This window comes from Mauremys mutica, chromosome 15 (genome assembly GCF_020497125.1).
Source record: "Mauremys mutica isolate MM-2020 ecotype Southern chromosome 15, ASM2049712v1, whole genome shotgun sequence".
Lineage (NCBI taxonomy): Eukaryota > Metazoa > Chordata > Testudines > Geoemydidae > Mauremys > Mauremys mutica.
Genome location: NC_059086.1, coordinates 36102751 through 36115761, shown reverse-complemented (window position 1 = coordinate 36115761; position 13011 = coordinate 36102751). Strand labels below are relative to the sequence as shown.

Here is a 13011-nt window from a genome sequence, read left to right as displayed (position 1 = left end):
GAGGGGCTGGGATACGGGGGAGGGGACGGGCTCCCCAGGGGCTGGGGTGTAGCGGGGGGGGGGACAGGACCGTGTCTGGGTATTGGGGCTCCCCAGGGGCTGGGGTGTGGCGGGGGGGGCAGGACCCTGTCTGGGTATTGGGGCTCCCCAGGGGCTGGGGTGTGGCGGGGGGGGGCAGGACCGTGTCTGGGTATTGGGGGTCCCCAGGGGATGGGGTGTAGCAGGGGGGCAGGACCGTGTCTGGGTATTGGGGGTCCCCAGGGGATGGGGTGTAGCCGGGGGGCAGGACCGTGTCTGGGTATTGGGGGTCCCCAGGGGATGGGGTGTAGCCGGGGGGGCAGGACCGTGTCTGGGTATTGGGGGTCCCCAGGGGATGGGGTGTAGCGGGGGGGCAGGACCGTGTCTGGGTATTGGGGGTCCCCAGGGGATGGGGTGTAGCCGGGGGGGCAGGACCGTGTCTGGGTATTGGGGGTCCCCAGGGGATGGGGTGTGGCGGGGGGGCAGGACCGTGTCTGGGTATTGGGGCTCCCGAGGGGCTGGGGTGTGGCGGGGGGGGCAGGACCGTGTCTGGGTATTGGGGCTCCCGAGGGGCTGGGGTGTGGCGGGGGGGGCAGGACCGTGTCTGGGTATTGGGGCTCCCCAGGGGCTGGGGTGTGGCGGGGGGGGCAGGACCCTGTCTGGGTATTGGGGCTCCCCAGGGGCTGGGGTGTGGCGGGGGGGGCAGGACCGTGTCTGGGTATTGGGGGTCCCCAGGGGATGGGGTGTAGCGGGGGGGCAGGACCGTGTCTGGGTATTGGGGGTCCCCAGGGGATGGGGTTTAGCGGGGGGGCAGGACCGTGTCTGGGTATTGGGGGTCCCCAGGGGATGGGGTTTAGCGGGGGGGCAGGACCGTGTCTGGGTATTGGGGGTCCCCAGGGGATGGGGTGTAGCAGGGAGATGGGGCCGTGTCTCCATGCCGGTGGGTCCCGGCTGGGGGCACTGCTGTGGGGAAGCTCGCAGCTTTGCACCGGCCTTTGCCATGGGGCCTTGCTAGCCAACGCTCTCACCCCTAGCACAGCCCCCCCCCCCCCCGCTGTGCCCAGGCCTCCCACCCCATCCAATGCCCAGGCCAGGGGCATGAATGGCTCCATTCATCCTCCGCCCCCCCCCCCCCCCCGCCCGGGAATCTGGGGCCGCCGCTAGCTCAGGTCCTGCTTTGTTCTGCCACCCACGGGCCACCCTGGACCCTGCGTGCCGGGTCAGGGGAGACCCCAGCCTGTCTGCCTGCTGTGAGCTTCCCTGGAGCGGTGCCCCAGCTGGAGACCCCAGTGCTGCGAACTTCCCCGCAGCAGTGCCCCAGCTGGAGACCCCGGCGCTGCGAGCTTCCCCAGAGTAGTGCCCCAGACAGGCACCCTGGTGCTGCGAGCTTCCCTGAAGCAGTGCCCCAGCTGGAGACCCCAGTGCTGCGAACTTCCCTGCAGCTGTGTCTCCAGTCGGGGACTCCAGTGCTGCGAGCTTCCGCACAACAGTGCCCCCAATCAGGGACTCTGGTGCTGCGAGCTTCCCCGCAGCAGTGCCCTGACGCCCCAGGCCCATGTTCTGTTCCAGGCGCGGGCTGGGCCGGCCGGGAGCCATGGCCGACGGGGAACGTCCCAGGAGCAGCTTGAGCCAGGCCAGCAGCGTCCTCACCATCTCGTCCGTCAGCCTGGGGGCCGCCAAGGTGTGTGGGGCAGGGCTGGGGCTCTGCCGGGGTGGCCTGTGGAGGGGGGGTGGCTCGACCCAGCACCCCCTGCCCCCCACATCCACCCCCTCCTCTTCTCCCGCCCACAGCTCCCACCTCAACTCCCACAACACCTACCCCCAAACCTGGGCCCCTTAGAGGGGACGGGCCCCACCCCCCATTCCCCGAGCCAGCCAGTCCCCGCCCTGGGGCCAGGTGGGAGCTGGCGCCCCCTAGTGGCTGGTGTGGGTGTGGGGGGATTAACCCTTTCTTGTCCGCCCCCCCCAGCCGTCGCGCTCCCTGCGGAGGGTTCACACCTTCGGGAAAAGGGAAAATTCCATCAAGCGGGACCCCAACGCCCCCGTCGTCATTCGGGGCTGGCTCTGCAAACAGGTACGGGGGGGGGGGCGAGCCGGGGGGCTGCCTTGGGGGGGACAGAGGCTGGTAGATTAGGGCCAAGGGGGTGTTAGGTTGGGGGGCGACAGGGGGTAGGTGATTGCTTTGGGGGGGTGACGGGGCACAGGGGTCTGAGAGTTCGGGGGGGCAAGATCACTGAGGTGGGCATAGGGCAGGGACACTCAATGGGGCGGGGGGAGGGGGAGGTGGGGAGATGGGGGAGGGGCTGTTAGTGTGGGGGAGCTGTTGGGGGGCATGGGGGAGGGGGTGTTAGTTTAGGGGGGCTGTTGGGGGCATGGGGGAGGGGCTGTTGGGGGTTCCCCCGCCCCCCCAATCGCTGCCTGTGCCCCTCACCCTGCTGTCGGGGCGGCTCTCGTTCCAGGACAGCTCCGGCCTGAAGCTGTGGAAGCGACGCTGGTTTGTGCTGGCTGATTACTGCCTCTTCTACTACCGAGGTACCGGCCCCCCCCCCAGCCAGCAGGGGGCGCCGTGGGGAGCGGGGTGGGAGGGGAGGGGAGCTCCCGGCTGCCCCAGCCCTGCCCTGCCCGTCAGGGGGCGCCGTGGGGAGCGGGGTGGGAGGGGAGGGGAGCTCCCGGCTGCCCCAGCCCTGCCCTGCCCCAGCAGGGGGCGCCGTGGGGAGCGGGGTGGGAGGGGAGGGGAGCTCCCGGCTGCCCCAGCCCTGCCCTGCCCCAGCAGGGGGCGCCGTGGGGAGCGGGGTGGGGGGGGAGGGGAGCTCCCGGCTGCCCCAGCCCTGCCCTGCCCCAGCAGGGGGCGCCGTGGGGAGCGGGGTGGGGGGGAGGGGAGCTCCCGGCTGCCCCAGCCCTGCCCTGCCCGTCAGGGGGCGCCGTGGGGAGCGGGGTGGGGAGAGGCAGCCCATTAATCCCCCCTTCCTTTTGGGGTCCCCCAGACAGCAGGGAGGAGGCGGTTTTGGGGAGCATCCCGCTCCCCAGCTACGAGATCCGGCCGCTGCCCGGGGAGGGGAAGAGCCGAAGATTCACATTCAAGGTCAGTCCGGGGGGAGTCAGTCTGGTCGGACCCCCCCCCCACCAGGTACCCCATTCGGGGTCCCCCACTTGGAGACACCCGGACTCCTGGGTTCTCTCCCCGGCTCTGGGAGGGGAGCGGGGGCTGGTGGTTAGAGCAGGGGGGCTGGGAGCCAGGACTCCTGGGTTCTCTCCCCGGCTCTGGGAGGGGAGCGGGGACTAGTGGTTAGAGCAGGGGGGTGGCTCTCTGGAGCCGATGGTCAGGGCCCCTCCCCGCTAACCAGCACCCCCCAACCTGTGCCCCAGGCCGAGCACCGGGGGATGCGGACGTACCACTTCAGCGCGGACACCCAGGAGGACATGAATGGCTGGATCCGAGCCATGAGCCAGTCTGCTGCGGCCGAGAGTGACCCCAGCACCATGTAGGAGTGTGGGGGGGTCTAGTGGTTAGAGGGGGGGGCTTGGAGCCAGGACTCCTGGGTTCTCTCCCAGCTCTGGGAGGGGAGTGGGGTCTAGTGGTTAGAGCAGGGGGAGCTGGGAGCCAGGACTCCTGGGTTCTCTCCAGCTCTGGGAAGGGAGTGAGGTGTAGTGGTTAGAGCTGGCGGGGGCTGGGAGCCAGGACTCCTGGGTTCTCTCCCCACTCTGGGGAGGGGAGTGGGGTCTAGTGGTTAAAACACAGGGGGCAGGGGGGATGGGAGCCAGGACTCCTGGGTTCTGGAGTAAATATTCTCTGTCTCTCACCCCATAGCAGGAGCCGGCACCCCCAGCTGCTCAGCCGGCTGGTGCCCCCCCCAGCCCGTCTCCTCGAGGAGATCTGGCCGCTCACGCCCGACCTGGGCCCCGCCAAGAGCGTCGAGTCCTTGGAAATCGCTCGGCTCTCGGGGCCCCACTCGTCTGCGGAGAGTCTGTCTGTTCTGGGCCGGGGGGCGCAGGGCGAGGGGGGGACCCTGCCCAGCGGCCCTGCCCCGCCCCCCAGCCCGGTCAATGGGGAAGGGCTCGGGGGGGAGCTCCAGGGCCTAAGGTAAGAGCCTCTCGCCCTGGGGGGCTGTGGGGGGGGGCAGGGGTCCCTCACCGCCCGATTAACCCTTTCCTCTCTGCTCCTCTTCCCCCAGCTCTCTCTCCTCCCGCATCCTGCGGGGCCAGGAGCCCTCGGCGGCCGCACGCCCCCATCCCGGCCCCCCCAGGCCCTCCCCACCCCCCTGCCCCCCTGAGGCTGAACAGCCCCCCCTGGAGCCCCCTTGGGAGCCCTCCGCAGACGCCCCGTCCCACGTCCGCTCCTCCCGTTCCTACTCCCTTCCCCCCACCCCCGCCGAGCTCCGGGGGGCGCGGGGGGCCCAGGGGGGCGCAGGTGGGGTGGGGGTCCGAGCCCCTGAGCTGGCTGCGTCCTGCGAAGAGCTCCCCCTGCTGGTCCAGGCAGGGTCCGGCCTGGCCCGGCCCCACACCCCCGTGGGGCGGGTGGATATCGCCCCCGGGGGGGCCGCGCGGGGCAGCAGGACCCTCCCTGGGCGCCCCCAGACCCCCGCCGACCGCTACGACGTGCGGCCCTGCGAGGAGCCCTGTGCCCGGCCCCCTGGGCGTTACCCCCACAGCCCCCACCCCAGCCACTGCCTGGCGCGGCCCGGGACCCCGGCGGAGGAGAGCCCCCCGCAGACGGCCACGCTGGGACCTGCCCTGGGGAGACAGCCCCGGAGCCGGGTATGCTGGGGGGCGCGCTGGGCTGCGGGGGTGGGGGTTCAGCAGGGGGTGCTGGGATGTGAGGAGTGGGGGGGCTCTGCAGGGGGGCGCTGGGCTGTGGGGAGGGGGGCTCTGCAGGGGGGCCCTGGGCTGCAGGGAGTGAGGTGGGGGGGTCAGCAGGGGGTGCTGGGATGTGAGGAGTGGGGCGGGGGCTTTGCAGGGGGGCGCTGGGCTGTGGGGGGTGGGGAGGGGGTGCTGGGATGTGAGGATTTGGGGGGGCTCTGCAGGGGGGCCCTGGGCTGCAGGGAGCCGGGCGGGGGCTCGGCAGGGGGGCTGTGCTTCGGGGTGGGGGGTCGGCGCTGTCTGACCCCTGTCTTCTCTCCCCCCTGCAGTTCACAGACCGGGTTCACCCCACCCTGGGGGCTGCCCCACCCCGCGCCCGTCTCCACGGCCGATTGGTGAGTGACCCTCCTCCCGCACCCCCCTTCCCCTGCCCCCCCATGTCCTCCCACCGCTGACCCTGTCTTCGCCCCTTTCTCCCTAGATCTCCCCACATTCGGCCTCCTCCGGCTACCTCCACCTGCCCCCGCTGCCCCCGCTCGCCAGCCGCCCCCCAGGGAAGAGGACCTCACTGGGAGCTCTGGTACGTACCCCCCCCCCCGGCCAAGTACGTGCCTCAGTTTCCCCTTCCATCCCTTGATCAGCCCCCTGCAGGGGCGCCTGTGGCTCGGCTGGCATTATTCTGGCATGGGAGGGGGAGGGGGAGGGGAACATGGGGGAGGGCCGGACGCCTGGGTCCTCGGCTCCTCACCCTCTTGTTCTTTTTTCTCCCCCAGTCCCGGACCGTGGCCCCTCTGTCCCGGGACAGAACCCTGCTGGCGCTGCCCAGGGCTGAAAGTGACACCGATGTGAGTGTGTGTGTCTGTGTCCTCTGCCCCCCATGCACAGCGTCACCCACATGCCCCGGGCACCCCCAAATCTCCCCCCGGATCAGTCCCACGGGCCCATCTCCCCGGTATCCCGCCTCTCCCGGATCAGACCCACGGGACCATCTCCCCGGTATCCCGCCTCCCCCGGATCAGACCCACGGGCCCATCTCCCCGGTATCCCGCCTCTCCCGGATCAGAGCCACGGGCCCATCTCCCCCGGTATCCCGCCTCCCCCGGATCAGACCCACGGGCCCATCTCCCCCGGTATCCCGCCTCCCCCGGATCAGACCCACGGGCCCATCTCCCCCGGTATCCCGTCTCCCCCGGATCAGACCCACGGGCCCATCTCCCCCGGTATCCCGCCTCCCCCGGATCAGACCCACGGGCCCATCTCCCCCGGTATCCCGCCTCCCCCGGATCAGACCCACGGACCCATCTCCCCGGTATCCCGCCTCCCCTGGATCAGACCCACGGGCCCATCTCCCCCGGTATCCCGCCTCCCCCGGATCAGACCCACGGGCCCATCTCCCCCGGTATCCGTGCTCCCCCGGATCAGACCCACGGGCCCATCTCCCCCGGTATCCCGCCTCCCCCGGATCAGACCCACGGGCCCATCTCCCCCGGTATCCCGCCTCCCCCGGATCAGACCCACGGGCCCATCTCCCCGGTATCCCGCCTCCCCCCGACCAGATCTCTTGGCCCATCTACCCCTGACACCCAGATCAGACCCATGGGCCCATCAACCCTGCTATCCTGCCCCCCACCCCGCTAGCACAGGCACCATGCTCCGGCTCGGCGCCATCTAGAGGCCACTGAAACAACCCGGTTTTCTCCCCCCCTGCCACCCACCCCAGTGTCTTTTTTCTTTTTCCTCCGGCCCTAGATTCTCCTGACTAAACTCTGCGGCCAGGACAAGCTGCTTCGGGGGCTGGAGGAGGAGACGGGGCAGCTGCGGGCTGAGAAGGTGATTTCGCTCTCCCTCCCCCGGCCTGGGCAAGGAGTCCCCGGATACCCAGCCCCCGCGCCCCACCCCAGAGCCAGCCGCATCCCAGCACCGGGCGAGGGGTCCCCTGATACCCAGCCCCCGCGCCCCACCCCAGAGCCAGCCGCATCCCAGCACCGGGCGAGGGGTCCCCGGATACCCAGCCCCCGCGCCCCACCCCAGAGCCAGCCGCATCCCAGCACCGGGCGAGGGGTCCCCGGATACCCAGCCCCCGCGCCCCACCCCAGAGCCAGCCGCATCCCAGCACCGGGCGAGGGGTCCCAGATACCCAGCCCCCGCGCCCCACCCCAGAGCCAGCCGCAACCCAGCACCGAGCGAGGGGTCCCCAGATACCCATCCCCCGCGCCCCACCCCAGAGCCAGCTGCATCCCAGCACCGGGCGAGGGGTCCCCGGATACCCAGCCCCCGCGCCCCACCCCAGAGCCAGCCGCATCCCAGCACCGAGCGAGGGGTCCCCAGATACCCAGCCCCCACGCCCCACCCCAGAGCCAGCCGCATCCCAGCACCGAGCGAGGGGTCCCCCGATACCCAACCCCCGCGCCCCACCCCAGAGCCAGCTGCATCCCAGCACCGGGCGAGGGGTCCCCGGATACCCAACCCCCGCGCCCCACCCCAGAGCCAGCCGCATCCCAGCACCGGGTGAGGGGTCCCCGGATACCCAGCCCCCGCGCCCCCGCCCCAGAGCCAGCTGCATCCCAGCACCGGGCAAGGGGTCCCCGTATACCCAGCCCCCGCGCTCCACCCCAGAGCCAGCTGCATCCCAGTCCCAGGTGAGGGGTCCCCGGATACCCGGCCCCCGCGCCCCCGCCCCAGAGCCAGCCACATCCCAGCACCGGGCGAGGGGTCCCTGGATACCCGGCCCCTGAGCCCCACCCGTCAGGCTTGGCAATGGCTTCCCCCAGGTGGTGCCGGTGGAAACAGGGGCTGCCCGAGAGTGGTGGTGGGGGGGGGGGCAATGGGACATTAACCCCGTAAGTGCTGGGCTGTTCGTAAGGGGGTGACCCAGCAGAGGAGGGGGGGGGCCCAGGGGATTCCCCCCATGCCCCCCAGAACGGGGTGGGAGGGCAGGAACTTGCCCACCCCCCTGCCCCCGCCCCCTGCATCCAAGGGGTAACCGGGTCGGACCCCCCAGGAGAGGCTGGAGAAGGCCCTGGAGCTGCTCCGGCACCAGCTGGACGAATGCCGAGTCCAGGAGCTGGCGGAGGAGAAAATCTGGTACCAGCAGAGGCGGCTGCAGGACGAGCTGGTGCAAGTGAGAGCCCGGCTCTGCGACCTGGCGCTGGTGAGTGTGAGCGGGGGCCCCCCCCACCCCAGAGGGGCCGAATCCCGGCGCCGGGTACTGTGTAACCAGCCCCCCGCCCCACCCCAGAGGGGCCGCGTCCCGGCCCTGTGTCCTGTGTAACCAGCCCCCCGCCCCACCCCAGAGGGGCCGCGTCCCGGCCCTGTGACCTGTGTAACCAGCCCCCGCCCCACCGCAGAGGGGCCGCGTCCCGGCCCTGTGTCCTGTGTAACCAGCCCCCGCCCCACCCCAGAGGGGCCGCGTCCCGGCCCTGTGACCTGTGTAACCAGCCCCCCGCACCACCCCAGAGGGGCCGCGTCCCGGCCCTGTGACCTGTGTAACCAGCCCCCCGCTCCACCCCAGAGGGGCCGCGTCCCGGCCCTGTGTCCTGTGTAACCAGCCCCCTGCCCCACCCCAGAGGGGCCGCGTCCCGGCCCTGTGTCCTGTGTAACCAGCCCCCTGCCCCACCCCAGAGGGGCCGCATCCCGGCCCTGTGTCCTGTGTAACCAGCCCCCCCCCCCCACCGCAGAGGGGCCGCGTCCCGGCCCTGTGTCCTGTGTAACCAGCCCCCCACCCCAGAGGGGGCGTGTCCCGGCCCTGTGTCCTGTGTAACCAGCCCCCTGCCCCACCCCAGAGGGGCCGAATCCCGGCCCTGTGACCTGTGTAACCAGCCCCCCGCTCCACCCCAGAGGGGCCGCGTCCCGGCCCTGTGTCCCGTGTAACCAGCCCCCCGCTCCACCCCAGAGGGGCCGCGTCCCGGCCCTGTGTCCTGTGTAACCAGCCCCCCGCCCCACCCCAGAGGGGCCGCGTCCCGGCCCTGTGTCCTGTGTAACCAGCCCCCCGCCCCACCGCAGAGGGGCCGCGTCCCGGCCCTGTGTCCTGTATAACCAGCCCCTGCCCCACCCCAGAGGGGCCGCGTCCCGGCCCTGTGTCCTGTGTAACCAGCCCCCCGCCCCACCCCAGAGGGGCCGCGTCCCGGCCCTGTGTCCTGTGTAACCAGCCCCCGCCCCCCCCCCGAGGGGCCGCGTCCCGGCCCTGTGTCCTGTGTAACCAGCCCCCGCCCCACCCCAGAGGGGCCGCGTCCCGGCCCTGTGACCTGTGTAACCAGCCCCCGCCCCACCCCAGAGGGGCCGCGTCCCGGCCCTGTGTCCTGTGTAACCAGCCCCCCGCCCCACCGCAGAGGGGCCGAATCCCGGCCCTGTGACCTGTGTAACCAGCCCCCCGGCCCCACCCCAGAGGGGCCGCGTCCCGGCCCTGTGTCCCGTGTAACCAGCTGTGAGTTTCCCGTTCAGGACAGCGACCGGGCTTGGGGAGATTTCGCCGCCCTAGAAAACGAGCTACTGACGCTGCGGGAAACCCTGGCTCAGATCCGGCTGCTCGGGCACCCCCAGGTACGTGGCCCCGCTAGGGCGCCTCCATCTTGGCGCGGCGCTGAAGGGATTGGCCTGGGGGACTCCCTGCCACAAGAGTCCCCTGGGGCGAGTCGCTCAGCAAGTCCCTGAAGCAAACCGGGATTGTACAGAGGATGCTGGGCTGGGGGGAGTGGGCGGGGGGGTCAGCGGGGGGCGCTGGGCTGCAGGGAGCGGGATGGGGGTTCAGTGGGGGGCGCTGGGCTGCAGGGAGCGGGATGGGGGCTCAGTGGGGGGTGCTGGGCTGTGGGATGGGGGGCTCAGCGGGGGGCCCTCTCCCCTCCCAGCTCTAGGGACGTGGGGGCGCTGGCTAGGAACCGGGGCCTGGGGGAACGCCTGGTCCGTCTGGGCGCGAGAGCCGTCGGCGATGTTCTGGGAGCAGGCGGGATACCGGGGTAGATGGGCCCGTAGGTGGTGCTGGGGTCCGATGCTAATGATTGTGCCGTGACCTTTGCCCTTTGCCCTCAGGAGCAGGGGGCCGCCCAGCAGGAGCTGTGGATGATCGATGACGTCATTGCGGGGTTGGGCGCCAGCCCTGCCCCCTACCCCGCCCCGGACCCCAGGACAAGCCCAGGTGCTGGCTGCAATGTCCCAGGGTGGTGCTAGGGGGTGCTGTGCTGTGGGGGGCACGGGGCGGCTATGGGGGGTGCTGTGCTGTGGGGGGCAGGGTGGGGGCTATGGGGGGCGCTGTGCTCTGGGGGGCAGTGATGGGGCTATGGGTGGCGCTGTGATGAGGGGGGCAGGGTGGGGGCTATGGGGGGCGCTGTGCTCTGGGGGGCAGGGTGGGGGCTATGGGGGGCGCTGGGCTGTGGGGGGCAGGGTGGGGGCTATGGGGGGCGCTGTGCTGTGGGGGGCACGGGGGGGCTATGGGGGGTGCTGTGCTGTGGGGGGCAGGGCGGGGGCTATGGGGGGCGCTGGGCTGTGGGGGGCAGGGCAGGGGCTATGGGGGGCGCTGGGCTGTGGGGGGCAGGGGCTCAGCAGGAGCCGGGCTGTGGGTCGCTGACGCTCTCTCGTCTCCTTTGCAGGCTTCTCTCTGGCTGCCTCCCCCATTCTGGAGCATGGGGGGGCCTCAGCCCGGAGCCACCTGCCCCTCCCGGGGCCGGACGGGGGAAGCCAGGACCACGAGCCGCCACTCAGGGTGAGGGGCCTGTTTTCGGGGGGGGGGGGGGGCGGCATCCAGTCCCTCACTCCCGACCCGCAGCCCCTGCTAGCCCAGCCCTGGGCCCCCCCCAGCCCTGCCGGTGCCCCTCACACCCGACCCGCAACCCCTGCCAGCCCGGCCCTGGGCCCCCCCCAGCCCTGCCGGTGCCCCTCACACCCGACCCGCAGCCCCTGCCAGCCCGGCCCTGGTTTCTCTCTGTTCCCCCGCAGGCTGTGCCAGCTGGCGGCCGGGAAGAGGACCGAGCAACGAGGGGAGACGCCTGGGGCTCCCGGCCCCCCCAGAGCCCCTCTAGAAAGGGGGCCGGGTCCCCCGAGCTGGACGGAGGGCGCCCCCTGCAGGAGATGGATGTTGCAGCACCAGGTGCGGGTCCCCCCCCCCCGTGCCCAGCCCGGCTGGGGCAGCATTCGCCCTTCGTCTCCCTTCCCAGCCCCCTCTTTAACCCCTGCTTCTCCCCCTCAGGTCTCAGCTCGCCTCCGGCCGCCCCCCACCGGCCCCAGAGCCCCAGCCCAGGCCCCCACGAGCCCCGAGAGCAGAGAACCGAGGAGCTGCCAGCCAAGGTAGCTGGGCTCCCCCCTTCCCCTGGGGGTCAGCGCGTGGGAGCCCGGACACGTGGGTTCTCTCCCTGGCTCTGGGAGGGAAGTGGTGTCTAGTGGTCAGAGCAGGGGGGATGGGAGCCAGGACACCTGGGTTCTCTCCCCAGCTCTGGGAGGGGGGTGGGGTCTAGTGGTCAGAGCACGGGGGGCTGGGAACCAGGACTCCTGGGTTCTCTCCCTGGCTTGGGGGGGAGGGGGGAATTGTGGGTGAGTGGTTAGAGCGGGGGAGGGGAGAGACCTGGGAGCCAGGACGCCTGGGTTCCCTCCCTGTCATTCTCCCCCCCTCCCAGGCGATCACCATGGACCCCCCTGGTCCCCACCGGGCCCGGATGAGCGTCCAGGAGCAGCTGGAGCGGATGCGCCGGCACCAGGAAGGCCAGAGGCAGCAGGAGGGGGGCAGGCCGAACCCCTGGGGCTCCCGGCAGGGCTCGCTCCGGGCCAGCGCCAGCCGGGTGGGTACGCAGCCTGCGGGGGAGGGGCTGACCGGCTACCAGGGGGTGGGGCATGTCCCGAGGCCACACCCACTGTGTCCCCAGACCCCCAGTAAAGCCCATATCTCACCCACCCTGGGAAAAGCAGGACGCCTGGGTTCTCTCCCTGGCTCTGCGAGGGTGTGTGTGGGGGGTCCTCTGGGTTAGAGCGGGGCAGGGGGGCTGGGAGCCAGGACTCCTGGGTTCTCTCCCTGGTGCTGTGAGGGGAGTGGGGTCTAGTGGTTAGAGCAGGGGGCGGCTGGGAACCAGGACTCCTGGGTTCTCTCCCCGACCCTGGGAGGGGAGTGGTGTCTAGTGGTTAGAGCAGGGGGCTGGGAACCAGGACTCCTGGGTAGAAGGTGGGTTCTGCTGCCGGGGGCAGCGCTGGCTAGCGGGGTGGGGTTGGTCTCCCCAGAGCTCGGATTCCTGGAGGGAGCTTCCCCCACGTTCACTTCCCCCTCCTAAAATTCCTCCTCCAGCTCCCGCTTCCGACTCACCCCCCCGACCTCGGGCCAGAGCCGACCCAGACCCACATGGAGCCACCACTGAAGGGAGGCCAGACCGGGGGGCCCTGGGGCCGGTCTCCCCCACCCCTCGAGAGAGACCGTCACCGGGTCATCACCCTGGCGTACACACTAGCCACCGAGGCCTCCGAACGCAGCAAACTCATCACAGGTAATGGGGCAGGAGCCCGGACTCCTGGGTTCTGTCCCCTCTTTCCCAACCCCCCCCCCCCCCCCCGCCCCAGCACCACTCCCATCCCAGCTGGGAAAATAGCTAAACAAGTGAAGCGAGAAATGGCTGGAATCTGGTTCAGCTGTTCAGAGAATTTCTGACTCCTGCTGGCAGGTCCCTGGGGTGGGAACAGGTGTGTGTGTGGGGGCGTCCCTGGGGTGGCGGGGGGGATGGGAAAGGCCACGTTTCTCTCTGTGTCTAATTCACTAAAGCTCCCTGAAGGGGTTCCCATGTTCCCAGCCCCCGCTCCCCACCCCAGAGGTGGCTGCATCTCGGTGCCGGGGGAGGGGTCCCCATATAACCAGCCCCCCTGCCCCACCCCAGAGGTGGCTGCATCTCGGTGCTGGGGGAGGGGTCCCCGTATAACCAGCCCCCCCCACCCCACCCCAGAGGTGGCTGCATCTCGGTGCCGGGGGAGGGGTCCCCGTATAACCAGCCCCCCCGCCCCACCCCAGAGGTGGCTGCATCTCGGTGCCGGGGGAGGGGTCCCCGTATAACCAGCCCCCCCCCCGCCCCACCCCAGAGGTGGCTGCATCTCGGTGCCGGGGGAGGGGCCCCCGTATAACCAGCCCCCCCGCCCCACCCCAGAGGTGGCTGCATCTCGGTGCCAGGGGAGGGGCCCCCGTATAACCAGCCCCCCTGCCCCACCCCAGAGGTGGCTGCATCTCAGTGCCGGGGG

At 71.5% G+C, this 13011-nt stretch overlaps 1 protein-coding gene across 1 annotated transcript in view; it reads left to right on the top strand.

The window, feature by feature from the left end:
• The window catches only part of PLEKHA4 (pleckstrin homology domain containing A4), a 30539-nt gene that overhangs the window by 15244 nt on the left and 2284 nt on the right, over positions 1-13011 (top strand). The window contains exons 2-20 of the mRNA XM_044988356.1: positions 1588-1699; positions 1988-2092; positions 2478-2550; positions 3003-3100; positions 3385-3500; positions 3827-4099; positions 4191-4773; positions 5145-5210; positions 5297-5395; positions 5589-5660; positions 6565-6645; positions 7817-7966; positions 9256-9354; positions 9841-9946; positions 10398-10510; positions 10744-10894; positions 10994-11091; positions 11418-11579; positions 12077-12272. Of these exons, the coding sequence (XP_044844291.1) occupies positions 1613-1699; positions 1988-2092; positions 2478-2550; positions 3003-3100; positions 3385-3500; positions 3827-4099; positions 4191-4773; positions 5145-5210; positions 5297-5395; positions 5589-5660; positions 6565-6645; positions 7817-7966; positions 9256-9354; positions 9841-9946; positions 10398-10510; positions 10744-10894; positions 10994-11091; positions 11418-11579; positions 12077-12272 (2728 nt within the window). The 5' untranslated portion in view covers positions 1588-1612. The remainder of the gene's footprint in view (positions 1-1587; positions 1700-1987; positions 2093-2477; positions 2551-3002; positions 3101-3384; positions 3501-3826; positions 4100-4190; positions 4774-5144; positions 5211-5296; positions 5396-5588; positions 5661-6564; positions 6646-7816; positions 7967-9255; positions 9355-9840; positions 9947-10397; positions 10511-10743; positions 10895-10993; positions 11092-11417; positions 11580-12076; positions 12273-13011) is intronic.